Source organism: Helianthus annuus, chromosome 14 (assembly GCF_002127325.2).
Source record: "Helianthus annuus cultivar XRQ/B chromosome 14, HanXRQr2.0-SUNRISE, whole genome shotgun sequence".
Taxonomy (NCBI): Eukaryota; Viridiplantae; Streptophyta; class Magnoliopsida; order Asterales; family Asteraceae; genus Helianthus; species Helianthus annuus.
Genome location: NC_035446.2, coordinates 123,195,280 through 123,221,033, shown reverse-complemented (window position 1 = coordinate 123,221,033; position 25,754 = coordinate 123,195,280). Strand labels below are relative to the sequence as shown.

General features: G+C 36.8%; 2 protein-coding genes across 3 annotated transcripts; both read left to right on the top strand.

Annotated features, from left to right (window-relative positions):
- The first annotated feature begins 4,910 nt into the window (after window positions 1–4,910).
- On the top strand, window positions 4,911–8,670 carry LOC110907299. Its single transcript, XM_022152297.1, has 4 exons — window positions 4,911–5,012; window positions 5,092–5,303; window positions 5,425–5,742; window positions 8,427–8,670. The coding sequence occupies exons 1-4, from the start codon at window positions 4,911–4,913 to the stop codon at window positions 8,668–8,670; spliced, it is 876 nt and encodes a 291-aa protein (XP_022007989.1).
- Window positions 8,671–16,287: 7,617 nt separating this feature from the next.
- Window positions 16,288–24,364, top strand: LOC110909269 (DNA repair protein RAD4). 2 transcript variants are annotated; one of them, XM_022154302.2, is made up of 14 exons: window positions 16,288–16,556; window positions 16,856–16,894; window positions 17,694–17,815; window positions 17,885–18,178; window positions 18,291–18,383; window positions 20,165–20,257; window positions 20,346–20,444; window positions 20,550–20,599; window positions 20,673–21,398; window positions 21,497–21,600; window positions 22,132–22,238; window positions 22,670–23,026; window positions 23,119–23,328; window positions 23,847–24,364. In XM_022154302.2, the coding sequence occupies exons 1-14, from the start codon at window positions 16,514–16,516 to the stop codon at window positions 24,231–24,233; spliced, it is 2,724 nt and encodes a 907-aa protein (XP_022009994.1). In that variant the 5' UTR covers window positions 16,288–16,513; the 3' UTR covers window positions 24,234–24,364. The 2 variants fall into 2 exon arrangements, with proteins under 2 accessions (XP_022009994.1, XP_035839121.1); XM_035983228.1 differs by having other exon boundaries at window positions 16,295–16,556; window positions 17,717–17,815.
- Window positions 24,365–25,754: the final 1,390 nt, after the last annotated feature.

Here is a 25,754-nt window from a genome sequence, read left to right as displayed (position 1 = left end):
CATTTTCAGTTGTTCCTTTTAAGATAAACTTTGGTGTTTGGCATGAGGTTGGTCATGACACCATAGGTTTAGATGTTGGCCAAGGTAGTGGGCTTAGGCATGAGGTTAATCATGACACTGCAGGTTTAGATGCTGGCCAAAGTAGTGGGCTTAGGCAGGATGATTTGGAATTAGATGATCAGGATAGTGGCATACATATCACAAATGCTGAAAATGATGAGTACATTGTAGAAAATGATGATAATGAGGTAGATCAGGCTAATGAGGTAGATGGTTCAAGTGAGGATGACAATGAATATATTGCTGATGAGGAAAACAATATGACAGACCATGAATTTGACATGTCTGATTATAGGATGCATGTGGATTTAGATGTAGAGGACAACATGAATGATCACCCTACTGTTCATCCAGATTTGCAAAGGGATATGTTAGATAATGAGTTGTTTGTTAGTGGGTCAGAGTCTAATGAATATGATACCAACACAAGGACACATCATTTACACAGACTTAAGAGGGAAAATGAAAACATGGGTAACTTCCACCTAGGGCAGTTATTTGGAAGTAAACAGGAAGCCAAGAAGTTGATAAAGAAGCATGTTGTTGAAACTGGAAGGGTGATAAAATAGTCAAAGATGATCATTCAAGGGTACGTGCAGTTTGCCAAGGTTGCAGGCCTGATTTTGAAGTGGATAACAATGGTGTACATGTTGATAGCCAACCTAAAGCTAAAGGAGCTAAACCTAAGGGTAAAGGGGCAGTTTTAGAAAAAGGTAAGGGTAAAGGGGCATTTTTGGAAAAAGGTAAATCTACAGGGGCTGATAAGTCAAAGGGCAAAGAAAAGGAATCTAGTGAAAAAGCAGGGAACATAAATGTGAGTGGGAGGGACAAAAGGACAAACCCCCATCAATATCAATGTCCTTGGGTAATTTTAATATCTAAAGTTCAAGATGCTGAAACCGGGTTGGTAAAGACTTTAAACACCAACCATACTTGCATTCAAAGTAGGAAACTTTATGCATGTACATCTGCTTTTCTCTCTCAAGAGATGTTAGAACAGATCGATGAGAACCCAGATATCCCAATGAGAGCAGTTTCAAAGGAAGTATTCAATTGGGATCTCAAGAATGAAGGCATATAGGGCTAAAGTCATAGCTAAGAAACAAGCTGAAGGGGAATACAAAGAACAATTTTCCTTGCTCGGGGATTATGCCAATGAATTGTTGGATAAGAATCCAGGAAGCACTGTTAAAATTAATTTGGAAACTGGTAATCCAAGGAGTCCAACAAGACAGTTTAAAAGAATGTGTGTGTGTTTAGCAGCATTAAAACAGGTTTAAGGCATTGGGCAGAGATTTCTTAGGGCTGGATGGGGCTTTTATGAAAGGCCCATTCCCAAGGCAAATCCTAACTGCAGTTGGGGTAGACTGTAACAATGGACTCCATCATGTTTGTTATGCAATCGTTGAGTCAGAAAGCCTTGGTTCATGGACTTGGTTTTTGGAACTCCTGGCTTATTGTGACACCTAGCAAAAACAGACATTATGTGAGCATCTTAGATGTAATCCTACGTGATCAAAATCATGTTGTACTAATAAAAGTATTGATGTCGTGTGCGTTTTCAATAACATGAATGATGAAGCTTTCACTTATAATGATAAAAGCTTAACCTCGAGTATTCATATAAGTCCCAAAACAGAAACAAAAACCCCGGACCCCCCCCCCCCAATCGGCCTACAACCTGAAGTATCATATCTAGGGATGAGCATTTGGTACCGGATACCGGTACCGAACCGGTACCCACTTTCTCCGTTTTTCAGTACCGGTACCGGTACGGTACTGGTATTTACGGGTAAAACATTGGTAAGTACCGGTACCGAACCGGTGTATTCGGTACCGGTACCGGTACCGGTACCCACTTTTCTCATTTTTCGGTACCGAACGGGTACCGTGCTCATCCCTAATCATATCCTTGGATACCAGAGACAATACATAACTAATTATACTTTGTATATTAATGTCTAGTCACCACATTAGACACAAAAAGAACCAATGAACTAGGATTTTAAAATGAATGCTAGCATGTACTATGATATTTTTCCTCTACATCTTAGGTATACAAAAAAAAAGAAGTAATATCACAAATTAATGCAAGACCATTCTTCATCACATGGTTGAAACAACAACCCCCTTCTCTAAAAATTTGCACCATTAAGAGCCCACATGTGCACACCATTTAAGATAATAGCAGGAAACTAAATACATATATAGATACTCACACTCTGAATAGCTTCCTAATACAAGTACTAAATCATTAAATGGTAATCACACAACATTCCCTCCATGCTGCTCGGCTAATGCACATGCCCAAATCCTGAATTTTGTACCATGCAATCTTCATTAAACACCCCTATTTACTCTCACACTCAACCACCACACTCACATGTATAAGACCCTATGAGCACATGCCTATCAAAATACAAAACCTACTGAATCTTCTCATCCCATACACTTATAAGAATTTAGCACTCTCCTCACCAGCCTAGGTCACATGGCATAATTATTGAAAAAATCCTTAGAAGTACTTGATATCTCCCTAAGTCACCTATCAATTAATACTAACCAAACCTATCTCTGATGACACCAACTCAACAGAATAAACCCAACCATGATCAATGCCAATTTAAACCACCAAGTTCCAGCCACTTGACACCACCATTCAGACTCATTCCACCACCCACCCACTCAGTTACGACCAGTAGCGGCTGCCACCCCCACCTCTCCAAACCCGACAGCACAAGGCTGCTTCCAGCCCTCTCCGTTGGATTCCAGCCCGTGTACACACATATTCGGAGGTAAAAATCTACACGTTCACTAGTTTTCATAATATATGCTTAAGAACCCACACTAACATAAGGCTTTTCTTGCACCAAGAAAACCTTCCGGAGATCATACACACCACGAACCTAGCAAGGATTTGAACACCTGACATCTTCAAGATAAAATACAACCTAAATTCTTGCTCATTTTATATCAAGTTCTCTGGTTATATATATATATATATATATATATATATATATCCAAGTAATGGGTTGCACAACAAACACAAGCTGATAACAAAATAATAAAGGGAAACCAAGACTTTTGAACTTTAAAACTCATAGTAATAAAAATAATTTTGTTAGAATAAAAGCATCAACAAGTTCTAAGATGTTTTTTTTTATGAATCAAGTCAGCTACGTAAGAATCTAGGAGCACAAATGGTTGTACAAATGAAAGTAGTAACCTGGTAACATGTTGCATGCTGACAGAATTTGAGGATATAATTAAGAAGCCATAAGCTAGTCATCCATGTAATTTTTGACGTTTTTTTTTATAATATAAAGATGCCTACATGATCTATAATGTTTAATGTTTAATGTTTGTTGAATGACATCTATGAGTATCTATGGACTTAAAATAGAAATACAAAGTCAAAAATTTAAGTTTGTGACCAGACCCAATGCTGGCAGAATTTATTTCAAGTGACCATAACCCAGTAATAACCTTCTATTTTTTTACAAGATTTTGAGTCTAAAGTATACCATATTAAGTGGTACCAAAGCCTATAAAATATCACATTTTAGTAACCTATGAACCCTTAAAAGCCACCTACAAAAAGTAATACACAAGTTGTCCTTGTTTGGACAGAATGTTTTGCTACTTTAATTAGCCATAACTCCCAAACTATTGGTCAAACTAATATGGTTTGCTACTTTAATTAGCCTTAAAGGCTGGTACTAAATTTTGAGTCTAAAACCCCTTGAAAGAACGGTTTTCCCAAAGTATTCCGAATCTGACACGAATATAGTTTTGGAAGTTTAGACTTGGGATTTGGTAATGAACTCTACATTTATTTTGAAAGCCCAAAAACATGTCATTACAGGGAAAATATGTTAGGGTTTAATTAGTTGCTTTGTGAAATATTGCCCCAAAAACTATTAAAAAGTTGTTAATACATGAGAATACTTGGATAATACTACGAGATAGCTTTCTATGAAATAGGCATGTTGTATGTCTATATATATTACGTAAAAACCATATATATGTATGCATGATAACTAGATAACCATACAAAAATAAAGAAGTATATGCATGTGTTGAAGCGAAAGAATAAGTTGAATACTTGATATATATACATAATAAGTTATTAACATATTTCTAAAACACGTATCTTAGGATTCAAGGAAAGACCGAGGACATAAGTGCAAGGTGAGTGTTCACGGCCCCTTTTTCCTTTACTTGTTTTATTAACTTGGGGGAGAAACATGCTAAACTATATACACATGATTTGAGCCGGATTCAATCTACATGAGTTACTCAGTTATCACAAACATAAGCACTCGATACTATAATCATTAACTTTAGGGTAAGCCATGGAAAATACGGATAGATCTATTTGGACTGACACCCCTTTTATGATCGGTAGCGCCGACTAGCCCGTCATGGTAAGTAATTGCATATTTTCCATAAGTCACTACAATGGTCCGCGATAGATCATTGTTGGGGCAAATCATTATATTCAGTCCGAGTTTGATTATAGGCTCATGGAAATTATGATACATTAATGATGATTGATATCATATACACTATGGCTCGGAAAAAGTTTTATATTGACAAATTTTATATACTAAACGTGTCAACATCGCCAACCATTTGTTGATATTTTCAAGCATGTTTTTCAGGTAACTAGGGTTTCTCTCGGGAATTCAAGATGAAATAAAAGAAGGAAAAATCGTGTGGGCAAACCAAAGTTATTTTGTGTCATTTCAATTTGAATAAATGTATTAACTAGAGACGATGTTTTGTAACGAACAATGTGTTGTGTAATAATATATATGTTAGTATGTTTGCAATAACCATATGCTTCCATGACATCACACCTCGTGTTTTTCGCCTTGGTGGGGTGTGACGCTGATGACCTTGATCTTCATAGTAACTCAAATTTTATCTTCATCAGTGATAGACAAAAGGTATGCTAATATTTTGTCATACGTTCCTTTAATCACATCATTACACAATAAATATGCTAATATTTTATCATATGACTAGGGAATTCTACCAGCTATCACAAAGTTGTTTCCATGTGCTGAGCACATATACTGTCTCAGGCACATTCATGAAAATATGAAGTCGCAGTTTAAAGGAAAGCTATACAAGGATAAATTATGGAAGTGTGCATCAGCCACAACTATTCCAGAATTTACAACTACAATGGACGAACTAAAGGCATTCAACAAGAAAGCCACCTGTGGTTGTCAAAGGTCCCACCTTTACACTAGTCCAGATCACATTTCTCTAGTATGTACACTTAACAGGTTATAACTTATCATATTTCATTGGTTTAATGTCTAACTAGTGAGTGGGGTATTTTATTACATGTAGGGCAGTTTCTGATATGCTACTGAACAATATGTGTGAGGTGTACAATGCAAAGATAGTGGAAGGAAGAGACAAACCCATCATATCTGCCTTGGAGTATATAAGAGAATACTTAATGAGAAGGATTGTCACTGTGCTGAATGTAATTGACAAAAGTGAAGGATTGTTGACACCTTGGGCAGCTGAGCAGTTTGAGAAAATCAAGAAGGAAGCAACATTTTACTATGTTCAGTGGAATGGAGGGGAATTTTATGAGGTTAGTGGTAAACCAAATCATGCACGTGTGGTGAATTTGGAGAAGAGGACTTGTAGTTGCATGAGGTGGGAAATAACATGTATACAATCTACAATTTGTTTTAGTTATTGGAGATCTGTTTTAAGTGTTTGTTATGGTTAACAATTCTATATGATGGTTTACAAGTATTGTCACACCCCGATTTCCGGTGGGCCCGGATAGGTATAGTCGTGACGGTTGGATAACAGTTATAACAATATAATAATAATATGCAACGGATTTATTGGAGTAAAATTATTAAATTCAATAAAGCTTGAATATATATAAGTACTACAAGCATTTCAGTATACTCCCACAGGCAGGATCTAATAAACAGAGCTTTAGACATCATAGGCTTTAAGCTGGGAGTTGCAAATTCCAATTCTTTTATCATAGCCGACCCGGATTCCCAGCCTAATCGTCAAGGTTTGGTACCTGCAGTTTAGTCTTTTGAAAATACGTCAGCTTTCGCTGGTAAATACAATTAACTGACACATTTTGAAAATAATTTTTCAAAAATGATTTTAATACATAAAGAAAACCCGTAGGTAACCATTTAATATTTCTTGGGATTTAGTCTTGTCACCAGATTTACATATTTGTCATGCATTGGGAACCAGAAATCAAAGTCGGTCATTTTCAGTGTATAATGATTAAGGTACACCCCAAAGTTGAATAACGTGTCTTACAGTCGGTATGCCTACCCCGACACGTTATTCTGTATGGCCATAATAGTTCATGAGCCGGGACGCTCGGACACGGTACCAATAATCCCCGATTGTTTCAGTTATCAAATATAATGGACTAAACCGGATTCTTACATTTATGATCAATCATAGTCGGCTCATTTATGTAGTACCCGCTCCAAGTGGCGTATTCGCCATACCCCAAGTTTTCAAAGAAAATAAGTTAAGTGTATTTACGTTTTTGCTAGCTTCCAATCAATATGGTTATAATTTAGCAAAAAACCGCAAGTCTAAGTATTATTGACCCGAGTCCAATTATCTGGGAGATTCTATAGTCTAGAATGAACAGATTTATTATCTGTTAGAATGTATACGGGTCAAAGGTTAGTCCCTTTAGATATGACGTGTTACTTAAGAATAGGTTCGCTAGATTAAGCGTATATCAAATAGAATGTGGTTTATACCTATCTGAGTGCAATGACTCATTGGGTAAAGGTTAATTAACCAAGCGTTCTGATTTGGAGAGGTTTTCAAATACATGGACCCATTACGCCTAGTTTATGCGAACTAGGTTCGCATAACTAGTTATGTGAATAAAGACGGGTTTTGAAGGTCGGATGGGCATACGACAAGTCCAAATAGCATATTACATTTTTAGCTGAAGTACTTACTGAAAGGAAGTCAGATTATAAGTTTATTTTAGTTTAAAATCATCCTTTTGGTTCATTTGACCACATAAGGGCATTGCGGTCATTTTTAATAATATAATTTCGACTTGTCATAAAACCCATCAAACGGACTGACCATGTAGTATAACTTCAGTGAGTTATACTTAACAATATCATGGTCCTAAAACTAATTTAAAACAAGTCTAAACATTGATCAAACGGGTCAGAATCGAAAGTCAAAGCAAAAGTCAAACTACTTGACTTTCCATATAGAATTAAGCTCTAAACAAGAAATGACGAGGTAGACATGTCCTAATATGTTTTATAAACCGATATAATGTCAAAACTTCAAGTTTTAATAGTTAAACGCTTGATTAACGTTATTTGCAAAGTTTACATTTTTTACCATTTATTTAATATAATTGTGACTCGTCATTTCGCCTACTTAACGTGATCTTTAGAAGGTATGATCCCAGAGGATTATAACCTTCATTATTACGATCACGTAGCCACGTTCGAATCAAACTTTGGCTTGACCATATTGGTCATAACCGAAAGTCAAACAGAAAGTCAAACTGTTTGACTTTCGGCTAATAACTAGCCTACAAATGAAAAAGACTGAGAAGGAACATTTACCAGTGATCCAAGGTGAGTAAGAACTCAGTTGGGAGGTTTCCTTTGACCAGGACACTCTCCAAGAATGAGTAGTGAAGAAATCAAAGAAATGAGCAAGTGTTCAATGGAACTAAGCTTGCTATTTATACTAGTTTGGATTGTACAAGACCTTGCCAAGTGTTAGGAGGTGTTCTAAGATGAAAGTAGGTGTGCTATGATGTGTTAAGACCAGAGAATGTGTGGCAAAATCGAGCTATGTGTCTACTTGTGATGTTATGCTTGGAGACCAAGCATAATTCTGCCAGAGCGACCCCTTAGGGACCATAAGGGTTCACAGCTTACGGTCCGTAAGGACCTTCAGCGCGCACCAGAACTTAAACACCCTTGCGGACCGTAAGGGACCTCTAAAATTTATATTTTGAGTTTTTCACATTTTTAGTCATCTTTGGCCATTTGGCAATTATAGTCCCTCTCCTTCCCTGAGTCGGGATTAGTCAGAGATCCGAGACGCATTTTAGCTAGCACACGATAAAAGTTTCTCTCCTTCCCAGAACTGGGATCAGTCGGAGATATGGAACACGTTTCAATGAATCGTAGAACATAATTCCTTCCCCCTTCCACATAGTCGGGATTAATTGGAGGTTTGATTATGTATCGTTACATAGTTAAACGATATCTTCCCTTTCCTTAGTTGGAAATTCGGGACACGTGCCGCCTCACAATTGGACGAATATTTACGGGTATTACAGGTATGCCCTGCAGATATGCAGTGGCTGCATTGTGGGAAATGGGAGCTACTGGTGGAAGGGTGGGGGCTTTGGAGAGTTGGGTGCATCCTGTGTACACAATGGAAAGGTGGATGTTGGTTTACTCACATAAGATTAACCCAATCAATGGAAGAACTATGCGGGCTACAGTTCAGTGTCCCATAACCATCACACCACCCAAGCACCACACCCAAGTTGGCAGACCAAGAAGGCAAGGAAGAGGTCAGCCGTTGAAATAAAGGACTTGGCACTTACTGGAAGACTGAAAAGAAAAACACAAAAGGAAAATGTACCAAGTGTGGGGCCAAGGGGCATAATATCAGGACATGCAAGGGTGAGAATAGTGGAAGGGGTGCACAAGCTTAGTAGGATGATGGTTAGGTTCAGGTTTTATGTATGTAAGCTACTTTAAAAACTGTGTTGTCTTTTGCTACTTAGGTTATGGTACTTTTGTAATTTGCACTTTGTATCAGCAGCATGTGTACTACTTTTTGGGCAAATGTTGGCAATGGGAAGTTTAGTTTATATCTAAATCGGCCAGTTTTATGTATATGTCTAAATGGGTCAGGTTTTCTGATAAGGTTTTAAGCAGGTTTTGTGGTCAGTTTGTTGCTTATTGTAATGGGTCAAATAGCCTGCTTTTGTTTAGGTCTTAATGTGGTCAAATGGCCAGGCATTGTGGATGTCTCAATGTGGTCAAATGGCCAGTTTTTTTTTCACATCTAAATGGCCACTTTTATGGTCAGTCAGTTTGTGTCACACCCCGATTTTCACGTGTCTCACCGGTGGGCCCGGTGGGGGATTACCGTGACGTAGTTGGCAATAATATAGTCAAACCACACAATTATATGAATGAACAGCGGAAGCATAAAGATAAATATAATTCAACCTTTTGAATGTAATATCAAGTGTATTACAGAAGTCGAATTGTATCCACAGGGGATCATAAATAAAATAAAGTATTGTTCAGTCAGATACAGCATCAAGTTTGCGAGACTATTCGTGATGCTAGGAAGCTATTACCAGCCAAATTTCGTGTAGTACCTGCACTTAATCTTTTGGGGAAAATACGTCAGTTTACACTGGTAAATACGTTCAACTGACACATTTGAAAATGTTTATTAAAATTGATTTGAATGCACGAGGCACAAACTCTTTTATAACTTGGGAAAATTATTAAAATCTTGTGAACGAATTACATGTCCTTTTATGCGTTCAGTAGCCCGGATCCTGTCCGGGTTAAAGATTAATAGACACACCACATTGCGTAAAACCGTAGTGTAAAAACCAACGGCTACGTCTTTTAATAATAATAATGTCAACATAATATACCGGGTGTACGCCTACACCGGGATGTCGAGGTCGTGGCCATTTCGTAAAATGATGCCAAGGATATCCGGGACAACGGTCATTAACCCCCCAAAGGCTTTTAAGTAACAAGACTGTTTAAATGAGCCGATCACATTATTCAATTAACCACCTAAGCGATGGAAGATATGATGCTCAATCAAGCGGTATTAATATACCGTATCCCAAGCCCGTATAAGGGAAAATAAGTTAAAGTATTTACCTTTGCAAGTATATTCCTTAATGGATTACGTCACAGATAGCTTTTACTGGGGCTCCTATTCTGGAACGAAGGTTTTAATTAACCTATTAGAATCCTAACGGGTCTTTATATTGGCCGTAGCCTAGACCGGTTGGTTCCGAAATATAAATACGGTTTAATCGCGCGAAAAGGCGAAAACCGAGAATGGAGTGTGATTCTGACCCAACAAGTTCAGAGACTTGTTTTATATGGGTTTAAGGTTCACACTCTGGATTTCGGGGTCAAAATAATATGGTTTGACCCATATCGGCTAATTTATGAAAACTAGTTTCATAAGCCGAATCGTGCGCGCAATAGGCGCAACGGGTAACCGTAGGAGTCCTACGCTTGTTTCCTAAGTTAATATGCCTAAAAGAGGTTGTGGTATCAGTAGGATACCTTCCGTGATGCCCGTAACGAGTTTAAGTTTATATTATGCCCCGTAGGGGTTTTTCGGTCATTTTAAAGACTTTTAAAGAGCTTTTCGAGTTCTACAGGAAATCTGAGTTTCCCGTACAGTTTATAAAGTTTAAAATACTTTATTTATTATTTAAAATCAGTAGCAACTGGAATCGGGTCAAAAGACCTTGTAGAACTCAAGTTTTGGCCGAAAAGGGCATATTCGGTATTTACCGAACCGTAGCCATAACCGCAGGTTATGAGCAAGGTAAAAATTATTAAAAATCTTTAAAATTCCAAAAATATTATTTTACAACAGTGGGTAAAAGTTTTGGTGACGAAATCTTGGTTTAGATAGGCGTTATGCTAATTGCGCCGTTTATTACAAAAGTTTACTTTAATTGCGCTTTTTAGCATAACTCTCATTCTAAACCTCGGATTGACGTGAAACTTTAAGGACATGCTTATAATTTAGTAAGCAAGGTTATGGTCCGTTCACGCGTCCGAAATACTCGTTTTATTTTAAAAAGGTCGTTTCGGTCAACTTTTAGGCGATTAACGGAAATGCGTAAAAGACTCGGACAAACAATGAACCGGTCACAGAGGGTTATACCATCATGTAACCTGGTCCTAAGAGAGTCCTAAGGCATATCTATACCTCACTAAAACGGGTCAGAACTGAAGTCAATGCAAAAGTCAAACTTTTGCGACATTCGGCTCCGAACCGGGTCAATATAGCAAATGGTCGATTCAAATGAGCGTAGACAAGTTTATACACTTAATATCATGTTTTATAAGTGTCAAAACAGGTTTCATATCATCTGCATTACAATTTATACAAGAATCGCTAATATAGCTTTCTGTTGACTTTTTGTGTGCACGTTTGACTCGACATTTGTCATAGTTAGAGTGGTGATCAGGGGAAACCCTTTTAGGGGTTTATTACCCGCATAAATACCAACTCATAACTACTTTTGATTCGACAATTCACTGGACCATTCGTGAATTATCGCTATGACAACCGTTAGTTACGACGGTTTGGTTTATAAGCTAAACTAAGCAAAGACAGAACTATGGAAGGTATGGTATACTTACAGAGACTTGTAGCAAGTTTCAGAATAAGGGAAGAGCACTTGAGAGCCTTAGAAATGATCAGAGATGAGTGTTTGAGGTGTGAGTTCACTTATGCACATAACATGCCTATTTATAGTGCTCAACATGCCTCTAGATCATTACACATTGGTCTACAACTGATCATGGATGATGGGCACGTGTCCCATGGTGCTATGGGTCGAGTAGGGGGCGCCCATGCCTCATTTATTGGTTGTTTGATCGTTCACTAGCTCAAAAGGCATGAAAATCCAAAGTTTCTGCATCTGGGCGTCCCACGCGGCCCGCATGGAGGATCCATGCATTTTGTACGCGGGCCGCCTGATGTTTAAAAATCAGGCGCGTATCTTAGGGGGCTCGCGGCCCGCCTTCACTTAACCCAGAACATAACGCGGGTCGCGAGGGGTTAGATTTTCAGGTTTTTTAAATCTTTTGTAATCATGACGAAATCCTGGTAATTAATAACGAAATCTTTCGTAATTATTAACCTGACCTTTCGGTTTTGAAGGGGTAACTTTGCGATTTGGCCCTCGATTATTTACAACTAAGGGCCTCGAGTTATTTACCCGCATTGTTAAGTCCCCGGTTAGTTTATTAATTATTCGGAAAGCCTTAACTTTCATTGTTGACGCTTTTAACCCTTCTCATACGAATTCGATCATAACTTTCTCGTTTTAAAACGAAACTTCGCGGAATTTATACAGTATATTCCAGTGAGCGTATAATACTGTTACAAAGCCTCGGGAGCATTAAAGGGTCACTCAGAGGTATAATTAAACATGTTGACACAGTTAACCCCTGTAGCTTGTAATCTCTCACTTTCTTCCGCGTTTTGCTTCCGTACGATCCATGATTTATTCGTTTGAAGGTACAAGCACCACTTAGGGTTACTATACAGTATATTTACCCTTGTTTGACATTTATAACCCTCGAATTTATATACTTTCAAGGTTTGTCAATATTAGTCCTTTATTTAATATCAATGCCACGTGTAAACAAATGACACGTGTTAACACATCATTGGACACAAAAATTCGAGGTGTTACAGTTTGTTGTCGAGGTAGTGGGTTAATGTCATATGGCCAAGTTTTTTACATATCTAAATGGCCACTATTATGGTCAACTTTTTGCATGCTACTTTAATGGTCATTTTTTGCATGCCACTTTAATGGTCATTTTTTGCATGTCCACAATATTCACAAACACATTCAATATTCATAAACACATTCAACATCCATTAACACATATATTCATTAACACCAGTTTAAAGATACAATACTTGGGCCAAACTTACCATTTTACAAAAACTGTGCATATTTGCACTACAATAGCCTTACATAAGCCCCATAACCATCACCATCAGTGCATACAATCACCAGTACACCCAAAAAAGAACAAACAACATAAACCCTATCCAACTATAAACCAACATATTCTTCAATTACCTAGAATTGCTTTAACTGTGATAGATTTTGTCTTCAAGAAATCTGTTAACATCTTGAGTGACTTTAATTTTGTCTACAAGAACTCTGTTAGCAGCTTCAAGGTTTTTCCTTGCCTTAAGCAAACCTGGGATAATGTCCACGCATCGTTGACACCTTGTGAGATCATACCAGCCTAAGAATCCACATGTTGAACCTTGATCTGGACAACCATAGAATCTGCGACCAGGGTTATTGTCGGTCCAAGAAGTCAAGATTATTGCTTCTTTACCACATCAGCACATCACCATCTTCAATTTGGGGAAGATTTCAACTTGTGATGTTTGGTAGTTCTTGATGATAACCGATTTGGGGGAAATGTGAAGAATTAGGGTTTGGGGTTCTTTAAATTGGGGGAAAATGCTTAAGGGTACATTAAATGACACAACTACCCTCATGTGACCTGCACGTGGTCACATTTAACTAAGAAAACAAACTGGGTTAGGCCCAAAGGGAAAAACATGCTTTTTTTAAACATAAAGAACAAAACTCGTCAATTTTAAACATAAAGGACACCGCCTATGAAGGGACATAAAGATAAAGGACAATTCTTGCAATTCACTCAAAAAAAAAACAATAGAGATCCTCTACTGCTACGTATAGATGGATTCCTCTTCTGGATTCCAAACCAACATTTCAAATCAGTTTACTAATAAACATTTAAATATCTCATCACCATTCAGCCACCGCCACAACATACCACGTAAACCGCTGTCGTCACCATCTTGGCGCCATATGACAAAACCACCACGACACCACCTAACCGCCACCACCACACATCACCTTTTAAAAGGAGCTAAACTCGTTTTGTGTCGGCCACCATGCTTCGCCGTTTTGTTGCTTCTTCCACCGCAGCAGCGGCTTTACGGTGACAAATCGACTGCATCTTGCGGCGTGATGGAGTATAGCTGTGGTCGGCGACTTAGAAACACCTCCACTTAACCACTCGTTTTTACGATCCCTCTCTCTCTCTCTCTCTCTCTCTCTCTGTCTCTTTTTCGTTATCCTTGACAAAGCCTTAACAAATTCTTGGTGAAAAAACCGTATCATCGTTTCTGAAAGCGTACCACCATAAGCATCGCTGACATTCGTCCAACAACGTTGGTGGAGTTAGGTCTGGACCAAAGACGACGGTGGGGTCTACAACGGTTGCATCTGACTTCTGTGGATTGCTATCTCCCCTTATCCACGCGGCGGGGGATGTGGTGGTTTGGTGGTGAGAGACTGGTATAGAATTCGTAGAATATAGAAAATAAAAAAAAAGAAATGAAAAGCAGGTGAACTACTGTTCACCCAAGTTGATAAATGTTATAGAGTTAATAATGAAATAGTGAAAGAAATAAAAAGAAAAGCAAAAAAGATTATAGGATTATATTATATATCCAAGGCCGGCTCAACGATTTTGGGGGCCTAAAGCGAAGTAAAAGTTTGGGGCCCTTTATTCGATTTGGGGACCGACAACAATAGAAAAAAAATCATATCAGATTTGATAATTTGGGCACAAATCCTAAAGAATAAATTAATACGAAAACTGGTTAGTCAAGAATAACAAGAGGAAATCAAAATATAGCAAAGACGTGGATTGGTTAAAGTGCATAAAATCAAGCAATGAAAAAACATGATTATAATGGTTACAGTCAAAAGCAATCCCAGAATTGTTCTAGAAAAACAAGACAACAAGAAGAAGTAACATCAGAATGGGAGGGACGGTCTGTACAAGCAGTGGCGAAGCTTGAAGTTTTCGTCGGGGGGGTCGAAAACGTATATACCCATAAATTTCTATAGAACCGGGGGGTCGAAAACGTATATATCCAAAAATTTCTATACGAAAACTACATGTACAACACTACTGAGCGAAAAGTTCAGGGGTCTGGCGCCTCTCCCGGCCCCTTAAATGCTACGCCCCTGTGTACAAGTAACAACTTAAGCTAATCCTAATAAAAATGGGGGCCCTTCAAATGTGGAGGCCCTAAGCAACCACCTTATTTTGCTTACACAAGAGCCGGGCCTGTATATATCTATCAGACAATTTACAAAAACTAATATGATAAATATACTATATTAATGTAATATCAACCTAAACAATTTAGGAGATGCTATAAAAAGTAATAATAAGGAAAGAACTAATAAGAAACCCAAAAAAATAACAAGGAAAAATAAAAAGGAAAATATATCAAAGAAAACAAATGGACCAATAAGAAAAGAGCACTATTGACTAAATTTGTAATTGTTACAATATAATATAATATAATATAATATAATATAATATAATATAATATAATATAATATAATATAATATAATATAATATAATATAATATAATATAATATAATATAATATAATATAATATAATATAATATAATATAATATAATATAATATAATATAATATAATATAATTACTAATACTGATTAATAATTACTAATAATGCATACCATCAATCACATATCCTCAACCAAATGGAGTACATGATAACCAATATTTTTAATGTTAAAAAAGAACACAATAATCACACGAACTAACAACCACATATATAAACTAAATTCAAAGGAGCTAAAGTTCTTACTCTCAAACCTAATGCTTTGCATTCCCATTCAAACAAATATATTCAAGTTTCCATTTGTGCCACATCATTTCTTTTCGTTTACTTCAATTGATTGAACAATGAAACTTTGACAATTTCGCATTAACAAAATAATATTATCATTTGGGACCATCGTATCCATTATCGATGTTCATATGTGTCTAATTAGTAACAAGAATGAATGTCTGAATAATTTTGATTATTCATCCATCTTGTCCTCATCTGACGGAGTCTAAGGCCAATTTAGGGATGAAAGTGTTTGATAAACTAATAAGGTATTCTATTGTGTCACTATTAGGGCAAGTGTCGTAATGGCCCTATGTGTGCATGTCGTGTGCTCTTGTTGGTTATGAGATACACGTACCAAATCATGAGCACGAGATCTTGATCATTGTGGATCAGTCATAGTTGTTCGTGTTTACTATGGTAGGCGTAATTTCTCTATGCAGCACCACAAGAGATCTTAAGATAACGTCAACATATGAATTAGCGTTCATGGATCCCAATTTGAGAAAGATATGCTAGACAACTTTAAGATTAATATAAAAAAAAACAACAAAGTTGTATATTCGAACTCGATTCTTAAGAAAAAAAAAAAAAACTAAACAACCTTGGAAACACGAATTATGCTAGGGTTTTATGTAAATGTCATTTAGTAATAACTATAGAACACATTATTTTAATCTATAGTAGAGTGGAGACATACATAGACATGTCATATGAGATGTGTGATTTGCATAGGTCTTTCATCTTTGGTAGTTGGGTATACGACGCCGTATGAACTTCTTCCCTCGCAATTCTCTTGTATACTCGCGGCAATTGATTGATGCGTCTTTTTTTTTCCCCGAATGAAGTGACGCACCTCAACCGCCGTTAGTGTTCACCAACGCAAAAACACATCCGGATTGTCGAAAGAAACGACATGAAAACCAGAAATCAAGCCAAGCGAAAGAATCAATCAACTGGTATATACTTTACCCCATAGGAGGTTTATTTGAATATATGTAGTATTTACTTTGTTTTGTGTAATTTCACATACATTTACAAGTTCAATTTCGGAAAATGATTACAAGCCCTAGGCCCCTGTCATTTGATTAAGTATTTCATACTTGATTCGAGGATTGTTATGCCTGAGAAGATAAAGAATCTTAATTTTTTGATAAGGGGTCTAATGCTGGGTGATAAAAGTTGAATATAGTTAGTTATTCAGTATCATTTTGGTAAAACAGTGGATGAATTTTGGGGTTTTCTTTTCATTTTGCAGGTGAAGAGGGAGTACCTGCACATGACCCAAAAGCAAATGGTATTGCTTTATATACTTACTCTTATTAATTGCTATTTTAGTGTTATCAATATATTTTATTTGTAAGTTAAGACAAAAGAAATTCAAGTTAAGTTAAAATGCAAGTAAGAAATGTGGAGTATATGCTTGTATTGAATCCATATCTTTAAATTACTGCTAAGTCTTGAAATTAAGTCTTACACTGGTCGGCGTATCCATGGTTCACTTAGACAATTTTGGAAACGCTGACCTATAACCCTTAAACCAACTTCTACACAGATATTTGGATCTGATGTAAATTCGAGAAAATATTTATAACAGAAATGTAATCGTTATAAATGATGGTTACTGTGGTTATAATTACATTCCCCTCAATGGTGTCATTTTCTGTTGAAAGGATTTGTGACTAACTTTTCATGAACAATCGCAATGTGACATGAACGGTGCATTTATCTATATAATACATTTTGTTGGTCTTAGAGACAGATATAAAGAAGAGTAAAGTACAATTTCCGTCCCTGTGGTTTACTCGCCATCGCACATTCAGTCCCTGAGTGCCAAAATTGACCATTCCCGTCCTTGTGGTTGTCGATTTGAATCAATAACATCCCTGTTAACAGAATTCGTTGATCAACCGTTAGTTGACCAGTGAAATGTCTAAAATATTCTATACGAAAACTACATATATTACACTACTGAGCGAAAAATTCGGGGGGGGGGGGGGGGGGGCTATGATCCTGCGCCTCTGATAGTAGACCTGTTTGTACTCGAACTAGATCCATTAGCAGTCTCATTAGTGCTTGGAGTAACCCTGTATCAGGAACTCTCGCTAATACATCACAGGATGGTGTCAACAAGTTTCTGAAACAAGCTGGTTCACGCCGTTCTCGTGGTTCCAAAAAACAAGATAATCACCCTCTTAGTTGGGATGATGCTGATAAGGTTAGTAGTATTCAGTTCTCGTATCTGTTACTGCTTACTGTTGATCATAATCATCGGTTCATTTTTCAGTTAAAGGGGAAGGAAAAACAAGTTAATGACGACAGCTATGCACAAAATATGTCGGAGGTCAAGGATTCTAAGAACTCATCACCTTCGAACAAAAATGACGGAAGTCCTCAGCAAGCTAAGTCTGAACTGGAAGACGTAATGGCTGATTCAGATTGGGAAGACGGATCGAATCCCAATTTAAATTCTGAAAATAATCATCCAGGTTATATAAACAAGGATATCACTATAGAGTTCGATTCATCACCCGGTGCAGTCAAGCGGAAGCCTATACGCCGAGCTTCTGCCGAAGAAAAGGTTAATGTTAAGATTCTTTTACTCAAGAATATAGTTAACATTAAAAGTTCTTTTGGTCAAGATTCATCCTCCGGCTATACTTAAATTAAAAGTCGTTTCCTTTTTGCTACAGGAAGTGGCTGAGCTTGTACACAGGACACATTTACTCTGTTTAATTGGACGGGGACGATTGATTGATAGTGCTTGTGATGATCCTTTAATTCAGGTTATTTTCTTAATCATTACTTACATTATATATATATTAAAGAACAATATATATATATATATATATATATATATATATATATATATATATATATATATAGGGGAAGGATAAATCGAAAACCCACTTGAGTTGAGAAAACTCAGAAAACCTTTGTAAAAAAACCATGTAAACTCAAGAAACATTTCTAAAAAAATTAGGAAATGTAATATACATATATTTGAACATTTTTAAAAAAGAAACACAAAAAAACACCAAGTAGTTTTTTTAAAAAAAAATGTTACAAAATTTCAGGTTACATAATATATATGTCCAAAAAAATGTAACATGCAAATTTTCAACATTTTTTTTTTAAAAAATAGTAAGCGTTTTTTACATTTTTTTTTTTCATAAATAGGTCCGTGTACATTTATATTACATTCCCTATTTTTTTTAGAAAAAAACAAAAATGTTACATAGGGTTTATTTGGGTTTTCTCAACTCACATGGGTTTTCGATTTATCTTTCCCCATATATATAGGGGAAGGATAAATCGAAAACCCACTTGAGTTGAGAAAACTCAGAAAACCTTTGTAAAAAAACCATGTAAACTCAAGAAACATTTCTAAAAAAATTAGGAAATGTAATATACATATATTTGAACATTTTTAAAAAAGAAACACAAAAAAACACCAAGTAGTTTTTTTAAAAAAAATGTTACAAAATTTCAGGTTACATAATATATATGTCCAAAAAAATGTAACATGCAAATTTTCAAGTGATAGCTACAATTTTATAGCTACACTGCTTATCACAATTTATCTCCTTTTCAGAACAAGTTGCTTTTTTTCTTCCTTTTCACTCAAAAAAGTTTTATTGTTTTCCTTATATATAAGGGTGTTAGGAGTGGTATCGGCAAAGGGTTTTGCCGCGCGGCAAACACCGCCGCCAACCCTTTGCCGAGGCGGTGAATTGTGTGGTGCGGGGAAGGCATGCCGCTGCGGTGAAGGAGAGGAAAGAGAGAGAGAGGGTAGTGTGGGGTGGGGTCCATTCCAATCTCAACCAATCACACCTTTTTCCTTTTTTTTTAAAGTTTACCACTTCACCAAATGTCTAAACCATTGCCAACACTTTTCACCAAAGTTTAAACACTTTTCACTGATTGACGTGGCGCACTCTGATTGGTTGATTTTTTAGTTTGCCACTCTAAGGTGTTTAACCACTCCTAACACCCTAACATACTAAAAATATTATAAACATAACTTCACATACTTAAACATGTTTTTTGTTTTAATATTACTTTACACGTAAATCCTAATAAACATTTTTATTTTAATATGCTAATATTTTTGTAGGTTATGTATTTAGAATTGTTAATTGCTATATTTGTTAAACTAAACTAAAACATTTATCATTTTTCGACAAAGAGATTAAAGAAGATATTTGTGTCCCTTGACCTACACCTAATGAATTTTGAACTCGAGTTTCATAACCGTGTCGGTCCCTTGATGAACCAAACAGATTCCGGCTGAACGTTGATAGCGGTATTGGTATAATAAGAACCTGTTAATGTATTCGTTTTTATTGTTTTTGATAGGTTTAAAACACTTTTTTATATCTTTTTGAACATATCACGACTTTATTTTTTAGATTTTTTCCGGTTGCTATAGCGAGTGCCAGTACCGTAATGAACCAAAGTGATATCGACCAAATTCCCGCCGCGTAGCGCGGGGAAATTCCACTAGTTTGACTTTAATTTGCACTATGTTGTGGTACTCATTATGCTATATGTGTTCTCATAACAGGCATCTTTATTGTCACTTTTGCCGGCAAACATGCTGAAGTTATCGGAAGCCACAAATCTCACAGTCGATGCTTTGACTCCTTTAGTCAACTGGGTACACTGCGTTTTTCTCTCGTTTTCTACCTCTTCGAACATCTTTAAATTGTTATAATTTTTGTTTCAATGGAATTTATTACTTGTAGTTCCATAGTAACTTCCGCGTTAGAATTTCAAGCAATGAAAGATCCTTCCCGTTAGCTTTAGCCACAGCTCTCGAAACCCATGAGGGGACTCCCGAGGAGGTATTTCGTTAACGATATTGGATTCTCTTTTGTGCAAAAACAAAGTAGTTACGGGTTTGAGATGATTTGTTATATCTCAAACAGCACTGGTCAATTTTGTTGCAGGTGGCGGCGTTATCTGTTGCACTGTTTAGAGCATTGAATTTTTCAACACGGTACGGTTTTCGATATATAATTCTATTAGAATGTGTGGTTTTCATAATACAAAATTGGTTGTTCTGGTTTCAGGTTTGTATCCATTTTAGATGCCGCATCCTTGAAGCCAGATGCCGATAGATGTGACGATATGTCTCAAGGAAGAAAACTCGGTAAGGGGGTATTCGACTCATCAACGATCATGGTGACTCAATCAAATGAGGCGTCTACATCTTCCGATAAACACACTGCACCTGTTGGTGTTGACCAGAAGATTGCATCTGAAGCTTCTACAAAAGCTTCAAGCCAAAGGAAAAGTAAAAAGTCAGGTCAAAGTCAAAGTCAAATTGTCTCTCGAGATACAGACTCCACCGTAGTTGACCAGTCAAATGAGAAAACGATGGACCCTTCTTCTACGGGCGTAAAGAGAAAAGGGGATATTGAGTTTGAGATGCAGATGGAAATGGCACTTGCGGCAACTGCAGCACAGACACTTGAACGCAATCTCGACAATGATGTTAAAAGTTCTAATATTAGTTCTTCGAGTTTATCTCCGTTCAAGAGATTGAAGAAGATTAAATTTGAAGAGTCTCAGGATATTTCTACGGCGGTTGGATCGAGAAAAATAGGAGCTCCGTTGTATTGGGCGGAAGTCTACTGTGGTGGAGAGAATTCGACTGGAAAATGGGTTCATGTTGATGCGGTAAATGCTATCGTTGATGGTGAACACAAAGTAGAAGCCGCAGCTGCTGCATGTAAAACTAACTTGAGATACGTCGTTGCTTTTGCTGGTCAAGGAGCTAAAGACGTGACTCGCAGGTAATGAAACATACCCCCCCCCCCACACACACACACACTTTCTCTCTCTCTCTCTCTTGAAAACATTTTAATGAATGTCTGAAATCTTGTTCTTTTAGGTATTGCGCAAAGTGGTACAAGATAGCTTCTCATCGAGTTAATTCGACTTGGTGGGACGCTGTGTTGCGGCCACTTAAAGAGTTGGAGTGTAGAGCAACCGAAGGTGTGGTTTTTTTTAGAGTAAACCCATTTTCGTTTCTAAGGTTTGGCTAGTTTTGCGACTTTCATCCAAAGGTTTGTTTTTCCGCATCTGGATCCAAAAGGTTTGAAATCTTGCCATTTTCATCTGGCTCGTTAACTCCATCCGGCATCCGTTTTCTCCGTTAAGTCAAGGGTATTTCCGTCCTTTTTGTTAAAATTAAGGGCGATTCGGTCTTTTCCACTTTATGTAAAAAGACCGAATACCCCTGAAAAGGACTGAATTGCCCTTTAAGTTAACAAAAAATACGGAAATACCTCTAACTTAATGGAGAAAAATGGATGGAGTTAACAAGCCGGATGAAAATGGCAAAGATTTCAAATCTTTTGGATCCAGATGCGGAACAACAAACCTTTGGACGAAAGTCGCAAAACTAGCCAAACTTCAGGGACGAAAATGGCATTTTACTCTTTTTTTAACATATAAGATTGATAACAAGAAATAATGAATAGTTATTATATTAAACCAAACTGTATACTTTTGGTTCTTGATCAGGCACTAGCGGAACGCCTAATAATGTGAAAAGAGAAGAAAGGACATATCTTGAGGATATGGAGCTCGAGACCAAAGCATTAACCGAGCCACTTCCAACTAATCAACAGGTTAGGTGCATAAATTTATGATTTTTAAGTTTATGTGTTGATAGGGTTTTTTTAATTTTTATTTTAGAGTGAAGTACATGGATGGTCATCGTGGTTTACCAAAATTTTGGATTTGCCTGAAAATACACACTTGTGGTTTGCACTTTGTAATGCATTAGTCATTAACTTTTTCCAAAAGTACATGGATGGTCCCTGTGGTTTGCACTTTGTAACACATTTAGTCCCTAACTTGGACATGCTAAAACTTTTAAATTTGTTAGCTGCGGATTAAATGCGTTACAAAGTGCAAACCAGAGGGACCATCCGTGTGCTTTTGGAAAGCTTGGGACTAAATCCAAAACTTTGGTAAACCACAAGGACCACCCGTGTACTTTACTCTTTATTTTATTATGTTGTCGTTAATCTTTTTCTCGATTCATTGATATATACAGGCATATAAAAACCATCATTTATACGCTCTCGAAAGATGGCTTACAAAGTACCAAATTCTTCACCCAAAGGGCCCCGTTTTGGGATTTTGTTCCGGTCATTCTGTTTACCCGAGGGCTTGTGTACAAACACTGCACACTAAAGAGAGATGGATGAGGGAAGGGCTACAATTAAAAGTCAATGAACTCCCAGCGAAGGTGTTGAAGCGGTCAACAAAAGTCAACAAAGGGAAAGTTCCCGAAGCCGATGAAGATGACGAAAATGATTGTGCAGGGCCCGGAGGGACTATCGATCTTTATGGAAAATGGCAAACAGAACCCTTGTGCTTGCCTTCTGCGGAAAACGGGATCGTGCCAAAGGTCATAATCAATTTGTATAGATTGTAAATTTATAATGTATTTGGTTGATGATTATAAGTTTATAACATTTTGTTAATTACATTGGTGTACAGAATGATCGCGGGCAAGTAGATGTGTGGTCCGAGAAGTGTTTGCCTCCGGGAACCGTGCACTTAGGGTTTCCGAGAATCTTTGCTATCGCAAAGAAGCTGGAGATCGATTACGCACCTGCAATGGTCGGGTTTGAATTCCGAAATGGCCGTTCCTTTCCTGTATATAATGGCATTGTGGTGTGTAGTGAATTCAAGAATATAATTCTAGAGGTAAAGTAATTAACTTTTGATGTCAAGTTTGTTATTTCATAATATTTTATAGAGTAAAATGCCATTTTTCGTCCCTGAGGTTTGGCTACTTTTGCGACTTTCGTCCAAAGGTTTGGTTTTCCGCTTCTGGATCCAAAAGGTTTGAAATCTTGTCTTTTTCATCCGACTCGTTAACTCCATCCATTTTTTAACGTTATGTCATGGGTATTTTCTGTCTTTTTAGACATTTTTGGTGATGATTAAAGGGTTTGGGTGGGGAGAAAGTCAACAGAGGTGGATCTTTATTTCTTATAATGGTTTTTATTTTAATAAAAATGTCTAAAAAGACAGAAATGCCCCTCATTTAACGGAGAAAATGGATGGAGTTAACGAGTCGGATGAAAATGGCAAGATTTCAAACCTTTTAGATCCAAATGCGGAAAAACAAACCTTTGGACGAAAGTCGCAAAAGTGGCCAAACCTCAGGGATGAAAATGGCATTTTACATACTGTTGATGGTGATGATTTTGGTTTTGCAGGCATATGCGGAAGAAGAAGTGAGAAGGGGAGAAGAAGAGAGAAGGAAGAACGAAGCTCAAGCCATATCGCGGTGGTATCAGCTTCTTTCATCTATAATTACTCGACAAAGATTAAATAATCGATACGCAGAGGGAGTTTCTTCACAACCGTCAAATGATATTCAAAAAACGAATGATGCGTTTCATCAAACAAGTGAGGATGTACAGAAACCGATGTCTGACGAAGCAAATGAAGATGTTGGTCAACCTGATGTTGGGCCGCAACCATTGTTTGAAGAAGACCATGAGCATGTGTTTTTGACGAATGATCCTGGTTCGGATGTAGAGAGTTCCGTTAGGATAAAACGGTGTCAGTGTGGGTTTTCAATTGAAGTTGAAGAGTTGTAGTGACGGTTATCCATGTTTCTAAAATCGTTCTTGTTCTTTTGGTGAAAAGTTTGTATGCCGAAATCCGAATGTTAAGATACGACGACCATAACCCAAGATATTTAACAAAACACAAGAAACAACCACCCCCACCCAAGTCATGTCTTTATATTAATTTGTGACAATGAAACTTGAATCCTAATAACACATGTAATTTTAGAAATGGAGGATTCATCGTCGTTGGAGTCTTATCGGTTCATCGTTGTCAAGGTGGCTAATCTTCTAAGGGAAGGAATGTAGCACAACTACTAATTCAAGAAAAAGACTTGAACTTTGACCTCGAAGATCCCCTTTGACATTGTATCAAATATGACACTTGCATGTATGTAGTTTGCGAATATACATGTATGTATCTTGTAAACTACATATTTTTATCTTTAATTAAAGATTAATATTAATAACATATACAAAGAGTAAGAAAATCTTGTTCAAAGTGATTTCCTTACAACTTTCAAATATTTTTTTAGGTTTTGTTATGATCTCTTCTCTTTCTTCATACAGGAAAACCAACACTACCTTTCTATTTGCCTCTGCTTAAAATTTTAATTTACTTAATTTCTCAATCAAGTTATGCTTTTTGGTTATATAAAAAACAATATTCCATCTTCTTTATATAAAGACTAGAAAAGCATCTCTTTTGCTCATGTCCTTGATAACATGTCCATAATTGCTTTTTCTTTTCTTTTTCTTTTTTTCCCATAGACATAATTGCTTTTTAACTTTTGGAACGCCTGTGTTACACTTGTACATTATGCTATAGAGGTTATATATTAAGTATTTTACCAGTTCTTTTGTGATGCTCCAAATGTACTGCTTTAGAAATCTTCCAACTTTAGGAGAGGTACTAGCCAATAAAAAAATGCAAGCATAAAAATGTTTGATTAGTATACTTTCTTTTAAAGGTGAGTTCTCTATAATTTATTCTAGGAGTAAGATCATTCACATTCTATTATGCAATTTTAAGTGAGTGAGTTTTGCATATTGTAAAAAGTGGTTTTGAATGGTTGTGAGTGAAAGAAAAATAAAATATTACTGTTCATCTATCTGTATATTTGGAGGACACTGTTCATCCCTATTAATTTTTTTTAAAGTGGTTGTGAGCGGAGAAGAATGAAAAAGTAATAATAAATACATAAAAATATTATATAATTGATCAAAAGAGAAAATATAGTGATTTTTTACCCTATGTTACAATAAGACCACATGGTGTGGGTGTCGTTCCTTCGCGTTGTTGCCAGCCAACGCCCACCTTCCCACACTATCCTTCGTGTTGTTTGGGCCAGAGGTATTCCACCTGCGTGGAGGGCTAATACAAGTCGACGTGAAACTTGGTTATTAGTTGCTTCAGTTTGACCTTTAAATAAACCTATACATACTATAAAAACAACCCACAATCATCCATTATTATCTCAAACCCCTCCACACCGTGTGGTTTAAAAAGCACTATATTCTCTCTCAATACCTTTTAATACATTTATCATT

Coding starts and splice junctions, on each gene's coding strand:
- LOC110907299 (XM_022152297.1), top strand. CDS start 4,911: ATGACATCACACCTCGTGTTTTTCGCCTTGGTGGGGTGTGACGCTGAT. Junction 5,013..5,091: donor TCATCAGTGATAGACAAAAG/GTATGCTAATAT, acceptor TCATATGACTAG/GGAATTCTACCAGCTATCAC. Junction 5,743..8,426: donor AGGACTTGTAGTTGCATGAG/GTGGGAAATAAC, acceptor TATGCCCTGCAG/ATATGCAGTGGCTGCATTGT.
- LOC110909269 (XM_022154302.2), top strand. CDS start 16,514: ATGAAAACCAGAAATCAAGCCAAGCGAAAGAATCAATCAACTG. Junction 20,258..20,345: donor TGACTCCTTTAGTCAACTGG/GTACACTGCGTT, acceptor TATTACTTGTAG/TTCCATAGTAACTTCCGCGT. Junction 21,399..21,496: donor GCTAAAGACGTGACTCGCAG/GTAATGAAACAT, acceptor TTGTTCTTTTAG/GTATTGCGCAAAGTGGTACA.